The following is a 24705-nucleotide window of genomic DNA, read 5'->3' as shown; positions in this document are numbered from 1 at the left end:
TGCCAGTTCTAACAGCCACGTAGCTGAACATTTGAAGCGGTTTCGTTAAGCTGATGTTACACTTCAGAAGCCTTCAGTATAGATGCAATGTTACAAGAAAGTACAGCAAAAGAGAGAAATACTGTACCTCTAGCTGCTAACGTAGCGCTGATTTTCTGAAAGGAAAATAAATGTCTTCAACAGCCACCTACTGCCCTGATGGGCCTGGGCTGTAATTTCAATTTAACTTCCACCTTTACGAGCTGTTACTCCCATACTCTCAGCTTAGCCAGAAATGACAGTTAAGTTGCTCAGTATAGCTGCAGAAACTGAAAGACAAATCAAAGTTTGGAGGGAGACTGTTTTCTCTCCAGGAGCTAGGATGTTCACAGGCATGAATGCAGTCATCACATAACCCCTCTTTTAAAAATTAAGTAAAATTTAATATAAAAAATCCTGGTGGTTGTCCATTCAACTGTACATGCTCTGGTAAATATCCATGTTTGGAAAAAAATTGAAAAGCTTTTATTTAAGATCCTGGATGGAAAAGAGGGCATGAAAAATACGAATAAATACAATTAAAATATGTAAATACTTTTTTTTTTTTAAAAAAAAACCCAGTAATTAGTTCTTCAGCTTGAAATTACTTTTTATAAATTAATCCTCCAGGAAGGAAAAGCCTTTTTATTCCACCATTGCTAAATCTTTCAGTGCATGACTTCGAGGTCTCTTGGCCTTGTAGGTAGGGCGCAGGAATTCTATTTTTCTCTTCCTGGTTTCTGCTTTATTTTTATGTCTCTTCAGCTTCCTTCTTGCAGCAATGTCGGGGTTCGCTACAGTCTAGTGAAAGACAATACATGTGTTTGTTTAGTTACAGCCGTCCCTGTAAACATCAGGTACTTCCTAAGAAACTGGTGACTGGAAAGACAATGCATGGGTTTTCTTAGGCTCCTCAAAACTGAAGGTATTCTGGCTGCTCTGCCCAGGTTTTCCCAAAGAGCAGCGGTAAGCAGGAAAGCACACCATTGCTATCAGCCAGAACAGTTTCTTGAGAAGCTTCAGAAAGGAAACAATGAAACTGTCCTAATTCAGGATGAAGTTCTTCCTCAAACTCACCTTCCTGGTCAGCTCTCAAGCCTTTAAAGAAACCTCATTTCTTTTTCCCAGAATAGAAAGCAGAATCTTACCTGCAAAGCCCTCTGCTTTTTCCTCATCGCTCTTTTCTGATTGGCCTGTTTCTGCACAGAAGAAAAGGCAAGCGAGAAAGCCTCCAGTCCAACTAACTTCTTGAGCAGTTCTATGATTTCTTGGGAAAGGTTCTTCAGTGTTGGATCTAATAAAACAAAATTAACTTGCTTAATCGTTTCAGTATATGGAATGAAAGCCAAGAGCCCAGTAAGGATTCCTCTTTCTTTACTACAGGATGACTGTACTGATTGATCTTGCCCAATATACTGTAGAGACCAGAGCAGAGGTGCTTCTGAAATCTGCTGGTTCTTCACCAGCCTTGCCAGAGGACCACAAGTGGTGCTTCACACAGGCAAACAAAAACTAATGCTTCCAAGAAGCAAATTTTTTTTCAGAAGGATAACGGCACCCCAGAGATTATTAAAAGCAGCTTGCTGTATAGAGCCACCAAGGCTCTTTTGGAATGGACTTTGCTGGAAATAGAGATGATTCCAGCTTTAGCAGTCAGCATCTCTGTCCAGTACACACAGTAAGGGCCGGCTTAATGGCTAGGATCACTAGTTAGTTAGAACATATTAACTACAATTGCTGAAAAAAAAAAAGATACTGGGGGGGAAAAAAGGCTACCAAGAGATGCTAAGGGAAAACTGAGAGCAGGACAAATGCTTCCCTCAGTCTTCCAACAGATCTATCTTCCAAGTGCTTGTACAGCCTCCAGAAAAGCTTGTGTAAGCTGCTTGCCTCCACAACATCCTTGTCACAAGTTTCCTGGCTCTGCAGCCCCTATCACGTGCAAAACCATCTCTGCAGTTACTCTGAAAAATCATTTGAAGGCCCCTGGTTCTTTCGCTGGCAGAGGGAGCAAGAAGTTGATCTTTATCTGTTCACGATACTGTCAATCTCTACCATATCTTTTCCAAGTCTCTTACTTGCTTAACTAAAAAAAACCCCAAAAACCCCACCAAACCACCACTATGGCAGCCAAGGCAGCTGTTCCTTACCTAGAATACTGTTACTGCCCTCCAACTTTTTTCAGTTCTTTTGTACCCTTTCTGAGATGTGGGGACCCAGTGCTGCACACTGAATTCTCATGGCATGTACAAACCACAGATTTAGAGTAATGTAACTGGTTTTTGGTTTTTTGTCTGTTCTGTTCCTAACATTGGATTATGCTTGACGTATCACATTTTCATGAACCATCTAAACACCAGTGTCTTGTTCTTAAGCCAAGAGTCTCCTGTATTAAAAGGGAAATTGGTTTGTCTTTCCCCCACCAGGCATGACTTCTTAAGATCTTTTAAACAAAGGTGAATCTCCAGGGAGAAACAAGTGGCGTTGCTCAGGTAGTATCTAGCAGGAGAGAGTGACCTGGACTCACTCAGGAGGCAGGGAGAAGTTCTGCGCGCGGTTTAATAGGTGTACGCCTGCGTGCACACACCGCGTGCTGCATTCCCGTAGCAGACAGCTCTCTTCCCCTGCCTGCAAAGGTTATGTTCTTTCAGTCACTGTGCGCACATGGCACACATGAAAGGTCATTTTTCTCTATTTCAAAAGGGGAAGCTTGGGGAAAACATCAAGCAACCACCAAACTGGCAATTCCAACTTGTACAGTCCCGTGCTCTACAGTAACACAAGCTGCCATGAAACACACCCTGGTTTACATTAAAACTGAAACACGCTCTTAACTGTAGGGCATGGATCTTCATGCCCCTAAGCCTCGCAGCAGATCTAACACGGCAATTCAAAAAGAACGGCACTTAGCAACAGTCTAGCTCTGGCTTCCTTAACACCCACACTCTGTTCCTCTCCTCAGCAAGGACTCCATGAGTCTTGCCACCCTAAGTCCACCCTTGATTACGACACTTTTTCCACTACATCACATGCCCAAGCTTTACCCACTTGCATGTAGGAGCCTGCCTAACTTCAGTCCAGTCCTTTGTCAACATGCAGATTTTTGTTCCGGCTGTCAAACACTCTCCTCCTTTCCTGGTATTTTGGTTAGACTGCAAGTAGGTGAAATTCACTAATTATGGCATCTATGCCTCAACAGACAAAAGGAATGACAGGAAGAGTTTGTGCTGAGGCCCAGCTCTGACACACTTACCTCTTCGCTAGTCTTTGCGAGGGTATCACTTACCTTGCTCTGCATAGGTGCTGTTCAGCTCCCTGTACAGAGGGGTGAGAATTGTTGGAAGGTACGGCTCGATCCTCTCCTTCCCCAGATCCACTGAGATTGCTCCCAGGAACTTAAAGATGCAGCTTCTCTGAAAATGAGTGTGTGGGACATGAAGTAAGGAAGGTTGGGAGGGAACTGCCTAACTGAACTGCTGCAAGAGTCACTGTTCAACGTGCAAGGCACTGTTTCAGACACCCTAGTCAGAAACTCACTGCTGTTACGAGGTCTGATTGCAGCCAAGTACAGCCTTTAGATGAGACACAACCCCACGGGATCTGTAAACGTGTGAGCTGTGACTTTGCTGGCTTGGCAGCTGTTAACACTTCGAACAACAGGCTTGTTCTCACTGTCCTGTACCAAGGCAGCTGAAGACATGAAAGCTCAACCTCTCTAACTCTGCACCATGGGGAACCGCAGCACTTTTCCTGATGCTCTCCCACACCCTCCCCTTCTCCCAGCAAGTAACTTCACACTGCCATTCCCCTGCCTGCATAAACCTAGCACTCCTGGGCTTTCAAAGGCTCTGTCCCTTTCAGCTTGGTGCCTGTGGCCTTTCCACCCTTCCACCACCCCACGCGAGGGCTGGAAGCAACAGCAAGGAGAAGCAGACTGGCACAAGCCTTTCCGGAGAATCCCAAACTGAAATGCTTGTTGTTTCTTTGGCACCTACTAACCCTCGCTTCAGCACCAGCTCCCAGCACCCTCTACAGCTGGTCCCCTGGAAGCAAAGAGCCAGAGCAACACTCTCCTGTGCAAGCGCCTGCCACCTCAAAAGTAGCTGGTCTAACCCTGTTCTTACCTTTAAAGGGACCTTAGGGGAATATGCTGCTTCTCGCTTTGCCATGAGAGAGAGCTTCTTCATTAACCATAGCAATGTGGCTGGCTGGCCTTTCTCTTCTGTGTCCTCTTTTCCTCCCTCTCCTTGAGCAGAAATGTCTTTCTCTTCCTCATCTTCTGAGGCCTCCTGCTCTTCCACTTCACAGCCCAGTTCTGCTTCAGCCTCTTTATCTTCTGAGGCAGGGGCTAGCAAGTAAACAACTTTTGCCACAAAAAGCAAGTTCTTTATAACCTGAAGTGTAAAAACAGAGTAGTCAGTCACTGTGGGTTCCCCCAGTGTCAGCACCAGCAGTGCCCAGGGTATGTGAGAGCCAAGGCTAGATCTGAAAGAGGAACTGACCAACCCAGGAGGCCATAACGGGTTCACCCCCTGCATGCTGCCCGCAACAGGAAGGCCCACCTCAGTATCTTCCTGCAGTCTGGGAGAGTCTTTCCCCATGAGCTACCCTGCCTTTTGGGCTCCAGCACCCCCTGAGACAGGGCTGCTCCTTTTTGTCTTTCCCACCTCTAGCAGCCCCTGGCTCTCCACAAGGAAATCTCTGACCAGGTTCACAGTCGAGTCAGACCTTCAAGCAACAGCATAAAGCTGGACTAAATGCTCCCAGCAAACAGCCAAGGCTCCAGTGCAGCTGCAGGAAACCAGCACCAGCGATCCGGATGCCCGCTCCAGGATCTGGCTGCCCAGCCTGCTCTAGACCCCAGTCCTGCCCTGCATGGTGCCTCCCTTTTTTGTCTCTGCCACCCCTCAGCCCGTCCTGTAGGCTGACAGCACAAGGGGGACTCTTCTGGGCCCCTCCGAGACATGCACCTGCTCAGATGGCCGCAGCACAGAGCAGCTGGCCCTGCACTGTGTATTTGCCTTGAGCCACCACCAGCCAGCAGCGCTGCTGTCCTGACGAGGACATAACACTCCCTCACAGGCCAGGGCCTGCCCTGTGCCCTGCTGCAGCCCCAGACCTGCTCCTGCTCTTACCTGCTCTCCCAGGGCCACGTCCAGGAACTTGGACTGCAGCTGATGGCAGAATGCAAACACGAGTTCCTTCATCTGGGGAGAGGAAAAAAGGAAAAGGGAATTACTCCATGGAAGGGAGCCAGTAGCAGAAACTCAAAGCAGTGTTTTGCAGTCACAAAAGGCAGTTCCCAGGGGAGGCCGAGGGATCGTCTCAGCACAACTTCTGCCTGCATCTTGCAGCCTAGAGGGGAATCTTTGTGCTGCTGAGAATAAGACCCCAGAGGAGGCCCCTCCCAGGAGCAGACACACCTCCTCAAAAGCTTTAAGTGATCAGGATTAGGCAGCAGACAAGCAACTAAAAGATAAATGTGCGTGCCAAACTGTAACACTATTTGTGTGTCCCAGCCAGGGAATGGGCATGGGCAGGTGGGAAGGAGTAGTACAGACATCATTACCTTTTTGTCCAGTTCAGCAGTCAAGAAGACTGTGGATGCAGACAGCTCTGCTGACATCTTTTTCCTCTTCCCTGCCTTTCTTTCCCTCCACTTGTTGACAAGATCTTCTGGCTTGTAAGATGCAAACAACAAGCCAAAGATTTCAGTAGCTGTCAGCCAGACCCAGCTGTGAGGATACCACAAGTGAGACTGGATATGACCTGGGGGAAAGAAAACCTCTTTCAGCACAGGAGCTGGTCCTGTGAGAGCAGAAGAACCCTCCAAGAATTACCACAGCACATGCTACAATACAAAGGTAAAGGAAACAAACTGTGCTCATCTGCTCAGAACATAATCAAAGACTTCCTAGCAACTCTAGCCAAAGCAGAGAGTGGCAAAAAGCTACAGGTAGCCAAATGTCCCCACAGTGACCAGGCGTTCCTGAATGCATCCACAGCACTTCCAAACATCCAAAGATGGGGCCATTCCTGAAAAGTGATGGCAACTGGGCAGGGAAAGTGGGCATGGCCCAAAGAGACACTTGCTCTGATCCTGGCTGACAAGTCATGTTTCTGCAACAACTACGGTCTCCTCAGGGACTCAGTGCCACAGCTCATCTGCCCACAATGTCTGGGGACTGGCTGCTGTGACACTCGGGTGAGCTGGCCCTGCTGCAGATGGTCAGATTGAACCCCTGGATGGAGGCTAAGGATGCTTCAGAGAAGGGATGAAGTTGCCCTCTTGTCTTGCCTCTGTCCAAGCTGCACATCACCAAGCAGTCCAGGATTTACAAGGATTATTTCGTATCTCACTAAAGGCACCTGGCAGGCTGAACTCTTCAAAGACATTAACCAGCCAGACCCAGGCCTTCTGATAGCAGCAAATGAAACAACTAAAAACAACAAAATGCCAATAAGCCAGCCTGACACTGTACAATCTCACTCATAGGGAAATTGCTTGAATCAAATAACCTCCAGGCCTTAACATCCCAGCAGACACACAGTATTTACAGCACTATTACCATGTGTCATCGCTTGCTGGCTGGTATGTATGATCTCATCAAGAAAATCTCATCTTCCCAGAAGAACCAAACGTTTTCATCCAAGAGGATGTAATTATGGTCAAACATGCAATATTTTGCCACTGTTTGCTCTTGGGATAATAGAAAATACTTCCCAGCAACTGAGACAGAGGGCGTGTTGTTTTCATCAACCATGTAATCTTTTCCATTAACAACATCTCTTTCACTGCCCAGTAACTGCCATGTATTAGCATTCTGCAGCACGCAAACCTTGTACGACAAGGTTCAGTTGTTTATATTACGGTGTGAAAAACCACACGGCACACAAAGAATCCTCCTTGTAACACAGCCGTAATAATTCTTGACACTTACCCCAGATATTGCTCACAACGTCCCTGTTCTTGTTTAACTGAATCAAGTTGCACTCTGTGATTAGCTTTGTTACCAGCACAAGAAAGCTGAATAGCAGCCTATCTGCAGCCTTCTCCTCCTCCTCTTCAGTTATCTAATAAAATCAGCAAGTCAAGAAAGATGCTTATGAGAACCTGAAGACAGTGCTTATTTACTTTATAAATTTCAGACCAACCCTGCAAAGAAACAGAAGACTGACTTGTACCCAATTCCCAAAATGAACAGAAGAGAAGCAGCTCCACTGAAGCATCTCCTCTGGAGACTGATCCTCTGCAGGAGAGATTATTACTACAATCATTCTTGGTTTTTACACAGACGTTACTGTAACAAACTCTGAGGTTTCTAAGTGCAAGCAAATTACACGCACAATGTATATCATTTCTGTCTATACGTGTATTTGTGCACATTTGACTCTCATCATCAGGGCCAAGCTGAGCTCAGATTGGCCTGTGTCACCTGGGAAGCCCCACGTTGTTATGACAACACTGTGTGCACTGTGTTTTACTAAATTGCCTTCAGGTCCTCACCCTGCCTGTAATCACCAGCTGGCTAGATATAACTAGTCAGTGCTTCACCTACGTGTTGCAGCGCAGGGGGTGATTACACTGAATTTCTCCTCACTGCAGGTATTCTATTTTCATCCCTTGCCAATTTACATACCCTGAGGCTCTTCTCTCTTGTTCAGCTTGTTGCCCTTGCGCATAAGGGCACATGATCTGGATGAGGGGATTGAGTGCACCCTCAGTAAGTTTGCAGATGACACCAAGCTGGGCGGGAGTGTCGATCTGCTGGAGGGCAGGATGGCCCTGCAGAGGGACCTGGACAGGCTGGACCGATGGGCTGAGGCCAGCTGTATGGGGTTTAACAAGGCCAAGTGCCGGGTCCTGCACTTGGGTCACAACAACCCCATGCAATGCTACAGGCTTGGGGAAGAGTGGCTGGAAAGCTGCCTGGCCAAAAAGGACCTGGGGGTGTTGGTCGACAGCTGGCTGAACATGAGCCAGCAGTGTGCCCAGGTGGCCAAGAAGGCCAACAGCATCCTGGCTTGTATCAGGAATAGTGTGGCCAGCAGGAGCAGGGAGGTGATTGTCCCCCTGTACTTGGTGCTGGTGAGGCCGCACCTGGAATACTGTGTCCAGTTTTGGGCCCCTCAGCACAAGGAGGACATTGAGGTGCTGGAGCGTGTTCAGAGAAGGGCAACAAGGCTGGTGAAGGGTCTGGAGCACAGGCCTTATAAGGAGCGGCTGAGGGAACTGGGGTGGTTTAGCCTGGAGAAGAGGAGGCTGAGGGGAGACCTTATCGCTCTCTACAACTACCTGAAAGGAGGTTGCAGTGAGGTGGGTGTTGGTCTCTTCTCCCAAGTAGTTAGCGATAGGATGAGAGGAAATGGGCTCAAGCTGCACCAGGGGAGGTTTAGGTTGGAAATTAGGAAAAATTTCTTCATGGAAAGGGTAGTCAAGCATTGGAACAGGCTGCCCAGAGAGGTGGTGGAGTCACCATCCCTGGAAGTGTTCAAAAAACGGGTAGATGTGGCACTTTGGGACATGGTTTAGTCTAGTCTACCCTTGATTGGTTTAATGTGGACTTGGTAGTGTAGGTTAATGGTTGGACTGGATGATCTTAAAGGTCTTTTCCAACCTAAACGATTCTATGATTCTATAAGTAACATATGCGGCCACTCCCCAGGCACAGTGACTGGGATCCCTTTGGGATTATCACGTGCCAAGCAGAATCTGAGGCAGCCTTGTTATTCTGAGTTAATCATGTGCACTAAAAAGATTTTCCATAAAACAAAACCTTGGTCTGAAGTACAGGAAGGGAACTCCTTTGAAAGTTAAAGGTGTAGATAACACTGAATAAAGCAGACAGTCACAAGCGATGCACTCCTGACCTTCCACACTTACACAAATCTCTGCAGCTAGCAGACACGTCTCCCAGTTAAACGGATGTTGTCAGTGTGACTGTCAGGCTGTTTTTCCAACTAAACTGATTCCAACCCATCCCAGTGCTACCTGTGCACCTTGCCATTCTTTCTGATGGTGGTTTTTATAATTCCACTTTAAAGAAAAAACAGAAGTCCCTTCTCTCCTGCCACCACAGGAAAGACCAGAAGCAGGGAAAACTACCTTGACATACATACTGCTACATGCTGTCAATACACAAAGTCATACAGGTAAAAACCAAAAGCCTGAGACTCGAGGGCTGTCTCAAGAACGCCTTCTGCCCACAGAGATCTTGACAGAGGGCAGGGCAAGGAGCAATATACCTGCTGGTTACACAGCATGGCTGCAGGCTCGGGCCAGGTCGCTTTGCAAAGTTCCTTTGCCCCTTGTGCTGACACACGACATTAAATATGGGCTTACAGACAAAAAATATGGTTCTAAGTCAGTGAGGTCCCCTTCAGAACAAACGTGTGTTTCATGTCTTTCCTCAGCCCCAAACAGTAGGTTCAACAGTTAAATCTCTCCCGCACTTCTTCTCTTTTTCCATTTTCTTAATTCTGCTTCCCCAAACCTCACACATGGGAAAAGTTACTTACATCTTCAAATTTAATTGGGTTGATTTCTTTTTCAATCAAGGTGAGGACAGCTTCTAGCCGCCGTTCAAACATTGCTCCCTCCACTTCAACAAACAAACCACATGCCTGGGCAGCCAACCTTCTGTGTGAGCTCTGCCAACAGAAAGAATAACACCCCTTGTTACTTCTTGATTATCAAATCCTGCAGCTCCCGCATGCAGGAGCTGGTAGCAACCCCTACTTTTGCCTGTAGCAACAGCATCTTAAGAGAAGCTGGTTTTCAGAGTACTACTGAAAAAGGAGATGCTACCAGCTAGGGACGAAAGCACCCCGCAGCACAAGTTATCCCTGGAAACAGACCCTAAAGCTGAATGCTGAAAGACTTTTTCCAGCCTGGTTCCCAGCTGCAAAGCTCTGGGGCCTACTTTGCACTCTTTGATTCTTCAAAATGCAACAGGCAGCTCACAGATATAAACCAGAACTGAACTTATTAGAGATGAAAAGGATGAACTGTTGAAGAACATTCACTCCACTAGTGCAGAGAGAGGCAGAACATGAGTCCTGTTTGAGAATAACTAAACACCGAGGCACCCAGATCAAAATGGGAGGCCTGCAAAACTAGGTTTGTACCCTCCAGCTACCACTGACAGACTGAAATAAGTCTAAGCTAAAGACAGCATGAAAATCCAATTACTGGGATCAGAATTTTTAAGGAATTTTCTCAAACCTTTAACCTCAGCAAAGACTACACTTGGTGAAATACCTGACCCAAAAGAGGAGCTGTTAGAAAGCAGCGCAATGCAGCTGGGAAGTCTGTAGGCTGACCTGCAGCAGTTCCCTAATTTGTGCAGCTATATGAAGCTGTATCGTTTCTTTCTCTTCTTACAAGCAAGTGTCATGGTGCTGAGCACAGCTTTAAAGAGCTTTTATTCTAAGCTGAGTCTTGCCCATACTCCTTTCCTAAAACTACTAAGTCAGGCATAACCAAACCCACCAATCCACCAGACCTGGTATTAGCAATCTCTCACTTGCCTTAATCTTACTCAGCCCCCAAACAGAGTCCAGACCTGGTCAGTGAAAAGACCAAAGAATACCTTCTTGCTGTGAAACCACTCTGTGACCAGCGAAAACATCAGATCTTGTTTTTCATTGTTTATCTTACTGAGGAGAGATTTACACGTCAATGCCGCCATCTTTTTGCATTTGGCAGAGTCGTCATTTATCATCATCATACAAAGGGAGAGAAAAAACAGCCCACAGTATTTGTGGAGGAGATCCTAGAAAGAAACAACCATTAGTCAACCGCACATCCCCAAGGAGCTTCTGGCATTTAAAGAGGAAAAGAGGGGTATTTGTTGCACAGCATATGTCATATGTCATATGTCAGCCCTGAGTGGGGTCTACATCAAGGCAGGTGAACTGAAAGGACGGGGTGATCCAGTTGTTGGAGCACACAGGGAGTGTACAGCAGCCCCAGCCCTGCTCTGACTGACTTGCTAACGTATCCCTGGGACAGCAACATAAGTGTCAAACCTTAAAGGACATTTTCACGCCCAACTCTCACTGAAACAGGCTTAGGTTCCTCAGCACGGCAGCAATCAGTCCAAAGGTCCTTCTCTCAGAGACAGCAGCTCTTTGCTACTTTACAAAGTTGCCAGGAACCAAGCTGAAATACTAAATCTAACCAGGTGCTGGTGAAGCACAGCTTACTGTGCAGAATTTCTCTTCCTTCCTGCCAAATTCTTGCTTGATTGCACTTCTCTCAGCCTCCTGAATGCTCAGTCAAGCTCCAGCTGCAGAGCTGTAAGGCAGCTTAGCATTTTGCCTATGTTATCCTGCATAGATGCATGGTTATTTTTTAGCTTTCATTTTGATCCACCCCACTGAGAAGCCCTTCCTCTCCAGCCAGGCCAACAAAACATATACGGTACATCATATACCAGTTCAGTCAACAACATCCCTCATGAATGTTGAGAAAAACCCACAGCGAGAGAACTCCAGACTTCACTTTCTACCCATACCCCACTTCCTAAACTGGTTGTGTTTCTTCCTGGCATAAATCACCACTGAGTTTATCCAAACCCAGCTGACAGAGCTTTATTCTACTTGCAGACTGAGCACATTAGATAAAGAAGTACTGCAGACTTTCCAGCATGTCATCTCTCTTTTGGAGCAAAGCCAGGTTCTTTGGAGATAAGTGAACATTCTGCTCATGATAAGAGATAATAGGAACTACCAAGTGCTCCCAAAATAAACTGCTCTGAAAATGCTGTTACTGCAAGCCACAGTAACTGCTTGATGCTTGGACCACCAAGGGGTGCTTGTTACCTGTGGGAACATGTCAAGGAGGTAAACAATCATCTCCAGCGCAGATTCCCTTCCAGTTTCATACTCGTACCTGTGAGGAAATTATTAACAGTTAGGGCTGGGTTAATACTCTAGAAAGTTGCTAACAATTTACAAGAACGGCCAATGCCAGAAACACACACTGACAGGGATCCTTCTACAACAGCTACCAGACCTAGTCTGATGCTTAGGAGAAGGGAAGCAACAGGCCCAGTGGCTCCATCTCCCAGAGCACGCACAGAGAGACAAAAGGGTGAAAAAGGGCTCCAGCCAACTTGAGTCAGGACAACCGCACTGCACTATGGTGATAGGGAACACGGTAAACTACTGCCACCTTGAGCAAAGGAGGGGTCATACTCAGAGGGAGGTTTCAGGCACACTGCTCTGGCTGAACTGGTGCAGTTGCTCTCAACTGTGCCTGCACCTGCAGTTGAGACCATTGCCATGGGACAGCAGTCATATACATGCACCTTCCCTTATTCTTTCTGGATTTTCCAGTTCACTTGGTTCACAACCAGTGGAGCTGGTTAACCACTAAGCAAGCAACAGAACCTTTGCTTACAAAGAGATAAAGAACAACAAAGCCAGCTGTGAAACACGGAAGAGAAAAAGGGCTTGCTTTATCAAAGAGCCCATCTCTGAAAAAGGGAAGTGTTTTAGAGGTAGGAAAATCAAGACTTCAGCCACACCCTCTCCTCCTCATGAACAGGCCTTTGGCACACAAGGTGGCCACTAAAGTCATACTTAAGCAACAAGGTTCTGTTCTGACAGAGATGTCGGGAATATAAACTCACTCCAGTTGTGCGAGCATGAAATCCAAATTGGGTTTCAGCTTGTCACCAAGGGGGTAGTCCAGAATATATTTTAAGTAAATCTGGAAAGAAAAAACAACAACACAGAGAGGAGTTACAAGAAACACTCAGGAAAACCTGTAAAAAGGTTATGAAGAAAACACAATGATGGAGCAGCAAGTTTATGAGAATCACCACTTTCTCATGCATATGTATGTTCCCATTACACAAGGGGCCAACAACTGCTCTCAAGCTCCGAGCCTGGAACAGGATCTGCAGGTGCTTGACAACTGCCAGGTCAGTCTTTAGAGTATTACTGTGATTTGCACAGGCTTCTGTTAAGAGAGATTCTGCATCCTTCAAAATTCATCCTGTAACTATGGAAATGTGCTATTTGGTTATGCACAGCTCTTACTGCATCTGTATCCCAATGCTTGAAATGAAGCAACCGATTCTGCCTTTTGGTTGCTTTCAGCTTGGAAAGAAGAAAGAAATAGTGGGAAGGAATCATGGATTTGTGGTAAATTCTCTTCTGCTGGGATCTGGAAAAGAGCAAAGCTCTTAGTTATGCGGGCCTAAAAACCTCCAGAGGAGGAACCATGTCACTGCTGCTGAGCAGCTCTCTGAAGGTACGCCATGGCAAGCAGTCTCACTATAGGCAAGCAGTCTGCAATTCTGTTACGCAGTCGTCACAAGAACTAAAGCCAGCCAGATAACAAGGGGAAAGGACTAGTAAGAAGGGGAAACGAAGTTAGGGTTCAGCAGGCCTAAGGCACATGTCTGTGAGAGCTGGGATGGCCACACTGAGCCCTCTAGCCTGTTAGTCTGCTTTAAGTAAAGTAAGATGAGAGACTTTCCATTCTACCAACCTGCCTGCACTGGACTCGCACTGGCTCACTCTGACCCGTGATGGCCAGCTGGGCAACCTTCTGCAGCACATCATCAATTTCAGGGACAATCAGCTTCCTGGATAAAATAGCCTAAGAAATGCAAAAGCACAGCTGGAGTTATATAATTTCACTTGCACAGTCTGAGATGCAGTACTATAACCTGGGACTACACTGGTCTCAGGTGGTACATTAACACTGACTTTTTCACATCTTTATACACAGCCAGGAAAAAAAAAAAAGAAATAAAAAAAAAAAGGTGGCTTACAAACCCATATCTGTTTCTTTTGGAGGACACAGAATACCTGGTCTAATGGTTAGGGGTGTCGATTCTTTAGCAAAAACATCCTCAGACCCAAATACATCCTCATACGCATGTGTATAAAACAGCCTCCCAAACAATTTTCAATAGCGACTACAAGTCAAACAGGAAACCTTTGCTGCTTTCCCCTCCTCCTCCCCATAACAGAGAGCCTTAACAGCATTCGGTGGCCTGTTCCTGACGAGAGATCGTACAGCCTTTCACCAAGAGGCAGAATCGCTGCCATTCCAGTGGCTCACAGAACCCATATGCCTGCTGCACAGAAATACCTTGAGAAGGCCAAAGGCAGTGGCTTGGCGTGATGAATCATAAATGTCTTCTTCAGCAAAGCCAAGCAACACTTGGAGCTGTTTGCTTGTTATCTGACTCTTTGCATTCTTCACAAGTATTGTTACACACTACAAAATCAAATTGCATGTTGTCAATACACATGCAGTGCCATAAAACACAAGCCCACACCAAAGCCTGACTGTTTACACCACTTACGTTTGAAAAGACAAACTGCTGCTCTGAAACATGCTGCTAACACTGTTCTCATCACATTTTGCTTTAAGCTGGCAATTCTGAGACAAAAACTGAACACAAATTCAGACTAGTCCTTGAAATGAGTGGGGATGCTCACAGACATGAACCATGATGCAGGAACACAGCCAGGAAGAGGGGAAAATTCTTCTGGTATTGGCATTCGGCATGAATTACTCTAACTTTCCCTTGTGATCATAAAGATGTAATTAATTCAGCAATGCATTTAGAAGACATCTACAGGAAGACACTGCACACCATAAGAGTAGTTACTACTATTTCTTGCCTCCTTCCCTTGTCTCACTTCAGCTGCAAGAGTCTACTCCAATGAATCATGTTAAAAGCAAGCTACTCAAGTACAAAACTGACGCCTCTCAAAAGACAGGGTGGTAACAAGATACTATTATAAGGAAAAGAGAAGGCAAATATGCTTCTATAAAAACACTTCTTCAGATCCAAGCTGCGAATTTTTGGGAGGTAGCTTTCTTTAAGTTCGCGCTTGGGAAAGAATCAGCAAAGCCACATTTCCCTCGCTACCTTGTGCTCTCCAGACTACCTCTCCAGGGACAGCTGCAGGAGGGATCTGCAGTTGGAAGAGTCTCATTCTACAAAGTTAATTCTAAAGTAGAAAAGAGCAGAGCTGGGTCTGACTTACTTTGAAACAGCTCACAACCAGGTGGAAATTCTGCCCTTTGGCTATTCCTGTCTTGGCAAATTCTTTCAGCAAGAGGAAAAGCTGCTTGATCAGTGCCTCCAGATTCGTACTGACAGAAGGCAAAGGGAACTTTAAAATCCATACCAAGGACTGCAGAGCACCAGTTATCACCTGTAAGAAAGAGCCAAAAGGACAGCAATGTACACTGGGTACAATGACACTGACAGAATGCTTTTCTCACTCTGTTACAGACACAGTCAGGCTATCTGCAACTGTGGTAATAGGCAATTAGCTAACAAAATCAACCTCTTTCAAGTAATTCATATTAATACAAAGGGTTTCTCAGTTCTGAAAACACTATCTGTCACTCCCTAATTCTCCAACTTTGATTTTACTAGGTAAAGACATTAACACCGTGCTGATTCAGCAGATGGCAGGAACTCTTTCTGAAGCAGAGGTGCCTTCAAGGTGTAGAAGTTGCTCTGCCAAAAACCCAGGTCACCTGCAAGCTCTGCTCCAGGTATCTGACAGCGTATGAGGTATGCCTTCCATTCCTGGGAAACTCAAGGTTTAACAGATTCCCTCCTAGGCTCACTCAATCCCAAAGCTGCCTACAACAGGAGGCTGGCTGTAGTTCTGGGAATAAAGACATCAGAGTTGTATCAAAAGAAACCACAGTTGTGACAACACTGCTTCTAGCAGCCACAGGACCTCAAGAACCTCCTCACAGCCTACGAAGTCTATATAGTCCTTGTATGAACATGCTCCAGGAGAACTTGTCCATACTTGAACCTGCAGCACTAGGGGCAGAGCATTCAGTCCTCCATCAGCCACAATCCTTCCTCCCCCTTGGGATATCATGTCCTCAAACAACTTAATCTGCACACCTATGAAATCAGGTTTCAAAACTGGATGGCTTTCTCTTCTCTTGCAGATCAACTACAAGATGACATTTGTGAGTAGCAGAATGGACAGCTCAGAACTGTACCTTGACATCCATGGATTTCAGGCAGTCTATAAGCAGCTGAACAAAAGGGTCTAACATTTCCAAAACATGCTCCTCAGAAGAATTTACTTTGGACCTCTTCAGGCTCATGTGCAGCAACTGGCATAGAAAACACAGGACATTCATCTCAAAGTTGGGCTGGGACTCAAATAAGTCAAGTAAGGTCCCACATTGTTTCAGGTTATAACAGAATTTATGCCATATGCCATTCCAATATCTGCAACAGGCTGAGCACTTTTTATAGCTCTCTAAAAGGCACTACTGGAGTTACCACATGCAAAGTAAAGTTAAGGCTAGTGGCTATGTTATTAACACAATATATCCAGAATACCTTCCTTTGGATACTCCTAACAAAAATTTTGATAGCAAAACTTTGTATTTGAGGAGATCCTTACCCGAAGTCCTGAATCAACCAAGATATATGTGTTAGTCCTGCTGCTGACACGTGCTTTCTGCCCTCCTCTCGTGGGAGTGGGTTGGAGCAGCAGGCAACTCTCTGGTTGCAGCCGAGGATCTGGAGGAGGGACAACTTTTTGTCTGAAAAGCAGTGCATAGCAAAGGAGAATATTAAGATTTCAGCCCACTCCACAACAAGCTTGCTGTTGGGAGTGAAGAGAGCTGGACTGTACTCAGCTGCTACCCACACAGCAAGCAAAAGCAGGTCACAGCCAGAACACAATGAAATAAAATGAACTTGAGAGCAGCATGACAGATGGGACTCTCAGACTTGAGAACAATATCACTATTACGAAGATAACAAATGCACACTGATTTGCTTAACATCCCCACTTTTTTCTTCTCAGTGGGCAGACAAACTGGTAGTTCCTTCAAGCAAATATACCTCCTGCCACTGCCCACTGCACCTCATTAACTGATATTTACTTCAGTTTCTGACAGCTTATAAAAACTGCTCCAAGAAGCCTGCAAACAGCTGTCAGATCCTAGAGCAAGCTGGCCTACATAACATAGGAAATGCAAGACACCCAGACCCAGCTCTTGACAGTGACACCACCAGATGGAGAGGAAATCTGATGGTTCTCCCTGACTTCTGCACCAGCATCAAAGTGACAAAGTGACAGCCCACAGTTTCTCTTGTTCCTGACCCCATGAAAATGTTCAGGACCCCAAACACTTCTTATAGGGCAGTTTGTAGCTCGCTTCTAAACACTGCTCCTCATCCCTTCATCCGAATACCCAAATGCATATACCAGCTTACCAGATGGTGAAAAAGCCTTACTGAAGGCCCTGAGCACTTGTAGGAGTAGACTCCCATGAGTTCAGCAAGTGCTCACTCCCATTTCCAAGTTTTCCCCTTGCCCTCCGACTACCCAAATAATTCACTTACATTGAAAACAAAAGGCAAATGAAAGCAAGAAAACCCTCATACATTTGATCGGTTAGATTTGAGAACTGCCATTTCTGCAAGCAAACCTCACAACCGATAACAGACCATCTAGATAACATCCCGGAACTCACTTCGCTTTCTCAGTGAGCAGAGGCAAGTTTTCACTGATGAGACCATGACTGAGGAGGAGGAGAGATTCTGCGTTCATGGCTGAATTGAAGATCAACCCTGCCACGATGTGACGCAGCGCCTCATGCACCTTCCGGACTATCTTCAAGCTTGTGGTGCTCTCCAGAATCTGCAAAGGCACAACCATGAGAGTCAGGAGGGCAACATGAGGGCAATGATCTGCCATCTGTATTCAGAAATCATGGGAAAAGCCAGAGCAATTCCTCCCTCCACCTGCTCCCTTAAGTCCCCAGCTCTCTACATGAACAGCATCCCATAGCCTCAGCTCTGCCCCAACATCCCTCCCTTTCTCTTCAGCCTCTTCTCAGACTCCATCTGGTTCACCTACCACCACCAGGACACTCCAGAGCTCATGAGCAAACCAGGGCTGCATTTCTGTGTGAGCTTGCACTCTACTCAAAAATCCCCACACCTCTGAAAAGGCAATTATTGCACATGGGCAGAGCCTGAACACATCTTGGTGACATTTCCTTCATGCACACCATATCAAACCACAGAGCAGCCTTGCAGGACTTTGGAGCTCCAGAGTAAGCGGCATTAACAAGAGCTGGCAGAGGGAAGAGGGCATGCAGAACTCACAGTAGGATGCTTCCCCTCTAGCGGGAGGAAACTTCCCAGAACACCATTTCCTGCCCTGGTACTTCAATAGCAAAGCCTCATTTTATGAGCTGGGTGCATACTGCCTTCCAAAAGAAAAACAGGAAGCCAAAGCAGGTTTATATAGGAAATGTCACAGTAGCCATCTGGAGGCTCTAGAGTTTCTTTTAGACCATACAGAACTGAGAGTGCTCAGAGTTAAGAAAGACTCTGGTTGACTTTTCTTACCTCTTTCAGTGGCAGAATAAGTTTTGTCACCTGGCCCTTTCCTATGAACCTTCCAAGAATTTCATAGGAATCATAACTCTTGTTTTTGCGTGCTTCCATGACCTTGGAGACAATTCCCTTCACTTCCTTCTCTTCGGCTATGTTCCCAAACAACTCTTGGTTGAAAATCTTTGGAAATCAGGCAAGAGAAGTGAATGAGAGGAGCAGAAAAGCAGAGTCAGATTCCTCCAGTAGCAGCAGAACAACACTATTTTTCCCCACTCACAGAAGAAACAATTCTCCAGGTTTCCCACAGATCATGTCTACATTTCCTTTGTCAACATAAAACACCCCAGTCTGAGCACACCAGATAAGGAAGCTGTTCTCACACCCCTTTGTGGTGGTGTGATACAAGGAGTGGGATTGCAGTCAGACCAAGACATTCAAATATACCCCATCTGGGTGGCCAGCTGAGCTCCTGGGCTCCCTGGACTGCATTGACTAGATATCTGTTTACTTGCTCAGCCATTTAGAGAACAGGGAAACATAGTTAGGTATCTTATTCTTAAATCCATTCCCTCTCAGGATGCAGGTCGCAGGATACAGGCCCAGAGATACTTTGGTATTCTACAAGGGGTCTGCTGATGCCTCAGTAGAAAACAGTCTCCTTCCTTTGCAGTACACACACAATCAGCCCTGTTTGCCACCAAGTCCAAGACAATCTACACAAAATGTTCTCCCAGAGCCTGCCCCAGGCACTTCATGATGCTCTTTCCTTCAATCTTGAATAGTTTTTACCTCAATCAGGATATCTAAGCAGGGGTCCAAATCACCAGCACTGAGCCTGGAAGTAAGGCCCTTCAATAACAGGTTCACAGTGAAAGTCAGCACATGGCGCTAGAGAAAAAGAGAACAGATCATGTTTCCAACCCCCTGCATAGACCTCTTTAATAATACTGGGTGGGGAGACTCCCATAGCAGAGACATCATAACTCACACACTGCGCTTGAGCTCTTGTTATAGGGGAAAAAAAGAAAAAAAAAAAAAAAAAAAAAATCACTGGGAGGATGGAATCCAGGTACCAGCAAGCACGAAGAGGACCCATGTCCCACCCTCCACATACTGGCAGGAGGGCTGGAATCTCCTCTTTCCCCAGTGCTCTTACTGGTATTTTTAGGCTGTGTTAATTGTTGCTTTCCCTGTTAAAGCAGCCAGACGCTCACACTATTGCACTGTGGTAATTCACACAGAAAATTATTCTTAACCCAAACCACTGCAGAAAGAGGAAAGGTGAATTAATAGTCAGAGCCTTGGCTCTTGATCTAGGAAGCAAGACTTCAATTAGCATCACCACATACTGCCTGTGCAGTCTCTGTGACAACTCACCTCAGATGATGCTTGGCCCTAATGAACTTACTGGAAAGATTCCCACTAAGTTTATTGGAAACAGAAATTCATCCTTCACATCCAAACCTCAACTCTTCACTGGGAAGATGGAGATCCTCTCTTCTTCCCTGCTTAGACTCTAAGGTCTTTGGGTACAGACCCTCATTTGACATTTGGCATAACAAAGACTGATGTAGGCACCAGCAATAGTATTTAGCTGTATTATACCAAGCTATTCTACCAATGCAAAACAATTTCAGTAGCAACTTCCCTTTGGATTCTCCTCCTAACACATTAAAAAAACCCTACAGAGAGCAGAAGAGGAAGAATTTCAGCATCACCTGGTACCCATGGACGAGCGTGGACTGCATCTCTTTTAAGATGTACAGAAGGTACTGCACTCCCAACACTTCCATGATTTTAGTGAGGGTGTTACGGGCGATGTCCCGGATTTCCTGAAATCTGTTCCTCAGAAATGTGCAGACTTTCAGCAGGATGCTGGAAGCGGAGATAGACAGCTTAGTTCACCCCCAAACAGAGCAGAACTAATTACACTGCTAGCTAAGGAGGCTGCTTTTCAGGACTGTTTTACAACCAGAGCTATACTCAAAGCCAGCCTCACAGAAAGCCTTTGTAGACATACACACACCTACTGTCCTTCGAGACATTTTACAGACTGTCCTTTTTTTCTGTACACTATTCTCTCCCCAGCTCTGCCATCCCTACCTCTGCACCCTGCTTCACAGCTCTGCTCTTATTTAAGGATTTACCAAGTTCCTTAAAAACTTAGCTTTACAGAAGTCAAATGCTGATAGAGGGGAATGTCACTAGGAAAATGAGTTTCCAAAAAAAGTATTTAAGGACTGTTATGATGCCACTCTTGGATTTAGCCTTGTAAGTAACCACGGCTTGAGAAAGGTGCCTGCACTCATTCGCAGCACAATGAACAGCATTTAAGGAGCTTTGACGGGATTTACCTTGGCAGGTTGGCTTCCATTACTTCTTGGGGAAGACACTGCATCATCCTGACCATTGCAAAAGCTAATGGAACACGAACTACCTCGTCATCATTCACAACGTTGGATTTCACAAGCTTGTGTTCCTCGTCTCTTTTAACCTTTTTAAGACAGAGCAAATTGCAATGCACTTTTAATATACATAAACAAATCCTGCTTTTTCTCAACAAACCCTAGAAGAGGCCAACAAGGCAAGCTGCTGTCCTCTGATGACTACAGGAAAAATGCAGACAGCTAAAGGACAGGTGAGATGAATCCCTGTGTTTTCAATTCAAAAGCTAAGCTGGGTGCTAGCAAGCGGCTGAGAACTTTACAACAGGCTGCACAAAGTGAACTGTTTCACTTGTGTGGTTCAAGCCAGGTCTCAGCAGGGAAGTGAAGACACCACACGCATGCTGACCAGAAGGTGACACACTAAAGCGGATGAAGCCTCTTTTCTGCTTTCAGATGGTCTCTCTCCAGTTGCGCCTGTATTTTTTTTATTATGTGCTGCATTTCCACTGGGCTCTTTGAAGTAGCACCCCAACCTTTATACTAGCAGCACAGGCCTGCAAAACACGTTTCCAATGCCAACTCCTCACCTTTGCAACAATACACCTGTGCAATTTAGGCAAGATGTTGACTGTAACTGTATCCTGAATGTGTTTGATCAGACACTCCAGCTCCTCTTTATTTCGGGGTAAGAAAGAAACAGGTTTGGTCACTTGCTCAGCATCATCCGATGTCTCAGCTGCTTGCTCAGGTTCTGCCAGCTCCTCAGGGAGATTCTTCCCTTTCTTTTCCTCAACAACCTCCTCTTCCCCTTCACTCTGCTCCAGCTCCATGGCTTCTGCACCCTCCACCACTGGCTCAAGGTCCATGGCAGTAGCTTCTGTCAAGTCATTGTCAAAAGCATGGGTAAATATAGGAGGCCACAAAAATTGAGCCCTTAAAAGAGACTCTTGTGATGGCTTTGGTCTGGACAAAGCTCAAACCCATCATCAGCAACAGCAAACAATCACTAAGCATCAGTTATTTTACTGGCATGCCAGTTTCTGATAATCACCCCTCAGGACTAGGCTTAAAGCAAAGACTAGGTTGCTCTTTGGCTGACTCCACAGACAGCTTAGCAAAGGTCAATGTGCTTGAACCTTAGAGAAGTGCCATTCACTTACATTTGAGAATTTCACAAGGTAAGGGGTACTGACAAGCACAGCTGTGAGATATCTTCCTCCTTCTCAGAATATCCCAAAGGCTACAACACAGGTAACTATAGATGAAGAAGCCAAAGATAGCACTTCTTCCCATGAAATAGCAGGGGAAGCAAAGCCAGGACATACATCACGCTGGTTAGGCTGCGGATAACAATGAGAGCAGCCAACATCAAGGACAAAAAAACTCCGATATGGCAGCAGCCACACGGGTGGGTGCAGACCTTGGAGAACCCCTCGGATTTGCACAAACCCAGCCTGGGCTGTTTTGGCTTACGGAGGCCTGGCATGGACAGGTAACGTGGAGGTGGTTCCTCCTACCTCTCCTCACTATGTCAACACACAGGAGGACAGTCTGCATTGCTCCTGAGGAGGCAAGTGAAAACTATCTTTCCAATATGTACATTCTAAAAAGCTGGGAGTAGCTGACCTCAGGAGTAAAACACAAAATTTCTATTAGCTGCACTTTGAGGAATTAGAGGTAGTGTTTCTACAATCAGAAGCAGAAAGCTCACCTTCATTCTCAATAGTCACAAGCTGCTTTTCAAGTGTTTTGTGGTCGAAGTGAAAGGCTTCCAGCACTGTCTCTAACAAGCTGCAGAAGGAAAACACAGAGATCAGCTCTCCACCCAAAAAGGAGAAGCTGCATAGACCAACACAACGGAAAACCTTAAAAGAGTTTTTTAAAAAATGTCAGACTCGGTGACAGTGCAGCTGAAGGAGGTTTATCCTGAAACAACAACCCAGGAAATAAAAACTGGTTACTTTTCAGCTAGATGCATTCAGTGACCTAGCTCACTGTGAAACCTCACAGATGGTGGTGCTGGAGTGACAGAGGTTTCCCAGGAGCAGGGACAGCCTGGTAGGAGCAGAAGCTGCTAATGCTGCCATGCACTCAGCGACACACAGCATGAGAAAGCAATGACCTGTTAATCCTTCATAGCTCAGTCACATTGGAACTGCAAGGCCATGCCCACTTTCACTTGCATAAACCCACCTCAAAGGGGGCAATCTCTTATCCCAGGGAAGAGGCTAAAATCCATGTGATGCTCCTTAAGACACTGAATTCTGCCTCAGCAGTTTTCGGAGAAACCTAGAGCAGTATCACTCGCAGTACGTACCTGACTCCCAGCTTTGGACTGATCTGTCCTGTTTGCAGGACATGGATGAAATGCTTTAAGTGGTACAAGTATGCTGACCATGACAGATGTCGGCAGACAGCTCCAACAACTTCAACTGAGGCTGTTACCATATTTTCATGCTGCCCAAAAGACAGAAATTCAGATGCTGTTAGCATTCATGCTGAACATGTGTCTAAAGCATACTTTACTCAAAGCAACAAGAGCCACAACAAGTAATGACTCTCTAGTGGGGATGCCTGGTATTCAGCCATTTTAGATCTCCTCCTAATCACCAGGTAAAAAATAAAATAAAATCACAGCTCACCAAGCAGATCTCCAGACCCAGTTCCTCCAAGTATTTCCGCACACATTTAACTTTTCTCACATAACTGAATCTATGGGCTCACTTGTGTGAAGAACTAAAAACCAGTCAAGATATCTAACGACAGACACATGGCACATTGCTGGGCTACGCAGGTCAGCTAGAAATACACATTGTTACCCCATTTCTGATGCAAAATAAAACGTGTTTGTTTCTTCACCAAGGCTTCAATCAACGCATTTTACCTCCCATTGGTCAAAGAGTGACTGCAGTCACTCTACTGATGGGCACAGTCCATATGGCTGCAGGTGCTGGGTCCTGTGCCTAAGCTCTAATTGTTTCAGCTTCAGAAGAATATTTCTGACAGTAAGTGAATTAGACACTTGCTTGGTCTGACATAAGCAGCATTGCTGCTCTCCTGATAGTGTGCAGGGAACTGTACAGAAGTGTGAAGCCTTGCTTTTCCGAGTCGCAAGTACAAAGTCTATCCACATCGACATTACAAGTATTTCACTGCATAGGTTTTCAATAAAATGCACGGAAAGTGACTAACAAAATGTCACCCTTCAAACTTTAATTACAAAGCTACTATTGATTTCAGAGGCTTTCAATCTGATTCCTGCAGTTCCCCCATAACTCCAGAGAAAAGAGTATTTACTCCCACCTCAATTACTAGGCACAGCCTACATTGCCCACCACACGCATTCTGCTGCCAAAGAGTGACTAACCTCACAAGTGAACATGAAGAGAGCAGTTTGGAGGCAGAGGGGAAAAAAATAACCACCTGATTACAAAAAATGCAAACAAATATAATCCCAAGTTTTAAAAAAAAAAACCAACAAAACCAAAAAACCCCAAACTCCAGACAGTTAAGAGATCCATCTTCGAGAAACAGGACAGGTTTAGAAATACAGGATTGGGCCCAGACTGCATCTGCACCTTCCAAACCCTCTTTCTACCACCAAAAGAAGCACAGCGCTCTTGCCTGAAAGGGGAACACTCCGCAAACCCATATGTCTTTTAAAGTGGCTCGTCTTTTAAGGACAGCAGTATACAAGAAAGGTGAAAATATTCAAAATGGATGCATTCAATTTAAAAGCCTACCTTAAGCATTTTTTCATTAAAAATGGCAGTAGTAGCATAAGGCATGATGTAGTTCTGCAGGGATTTGGAAGACAGCACAAGCTTTTTTTCAGTGAGCTGCTTAGCCAGTTTCCTCAGAGCTCGTGCTCTCCTGTGGATCTGAGACAAATACGAGTGACAGTGAATGAGGTGGCCCTTGAGTCA

The 24705-nt window shown here is 45.7% G+C and overlaps 1 protein-coding gene across 1 annotated transcript in view; it reads right to left on the bottom strand.

The window, feature by feature from the left end:
• Positions 1 to 4: 4 nt before the first annotated feature.
• Positions 5 to 24705, bottom strand: part of UTP20 (UTP20 small subunit processome component) — a 65470-nt gene continuing 40769 nt past the window's right edge. Inside the window, exons 38-62 of the mRNA XM_075727911.1 lie at positions 24523 to 24660; positions 23097 to 23236; positions 22491 to 22570; positions 21367 to 21653; positions 20747 to 20886; positions 20111 to 20267; positions 19182 to 19280; positions 18405 to 18572; positions 17522 to 17688; positions 16441 to 16582; positions 16028 to 16144; positions 15040 to 15210; positions 14132 to 14260; positions 13523 to 13633; positions 12657 to 12736; positions 11845 to 11914; positions 10611 to 10793; positions 9538 to 9669; positions 6960 to 7092; positions 5588 to 5787; positions 5154 to 5225; positions 4143 to 4412; positions 3305 to 3431; positions 1167 to 1312; positions 5 to 819 (exon numbers count right to left, since the gene is read on the bottom strand). Of these exons, the coding sequence (XP_075584026.1) occupies positions 664 to 819; positions 1167 to 1312; positions 3305 to 3431; positions 4143 to 4412; positions 5154 to 5225; positions 5588 to 5787; positions 6960 to 7092; positions 9538 to 9669; positions 10611 to 10793; positions 11845 to 11914; positions 12657 to 12736; positions 13523 to 13633; positions 14132 to 14260; positions 15040 to 15210; positions 16028 to 16144; positions 16441 to 16582; positions 17522 to 17688; positions 18405 to 18572; positions 19182 to 19280; positions 20111 to 20267; positions 20747 to 20886; positions 21367 to 21653; positions 22491 to 22570; positions 23097 to 23236; positions 24523 to 24660 (3615 nt within the window). The 3' untranslated portion in view covers positions 5 to 663. The remainder of the gene's footprint in view (positions 820 to 1166; positions 1313 to 3304; positions 3432 to 4142; positions 4413 to 5153; positions 5226 to 5587; positions 5788 to 6959; positions 7093 to 9537; positions 9670 to 10610; positions 10794 to 11844; positions 11915 to 12656; positions 12737 to 13522; positions 13634 to 14131; positions 14261 to 15039; positions 15211 to 16027; positions 16145 to 16440; positions 16583 to 17521; positions 17689 to 18404; positions 18573 to 19181; positions 19281 to 20110; positions 20268 to 20746; positions 20887 to 21366; positions 21654 to 22490; positions 22571 to 23096; positions 23237 to 24522; positions 24661 to 24705) is intronic.

The sequence above is a fragment of the Pelecanus crispus genome, chromosome 1 (assembly GCF_030463565.1).
Source record: "Pelecanus crispus isolate bPelCri1 chromosome 1, bPelCri1.pri, whole genome shotgun sequence".
In the NCBI taxonomy this organism is placed as follows: domain Eukaryota; kingdom Metazoa; phylum Chordata; class Aves; order Pelecaniformes; family Pelecanidae; genus Pelecanus; species Pelecanus crispus.
This window is presented reverse-complemented; position numbering and strand designations above follow the sequence as displayed.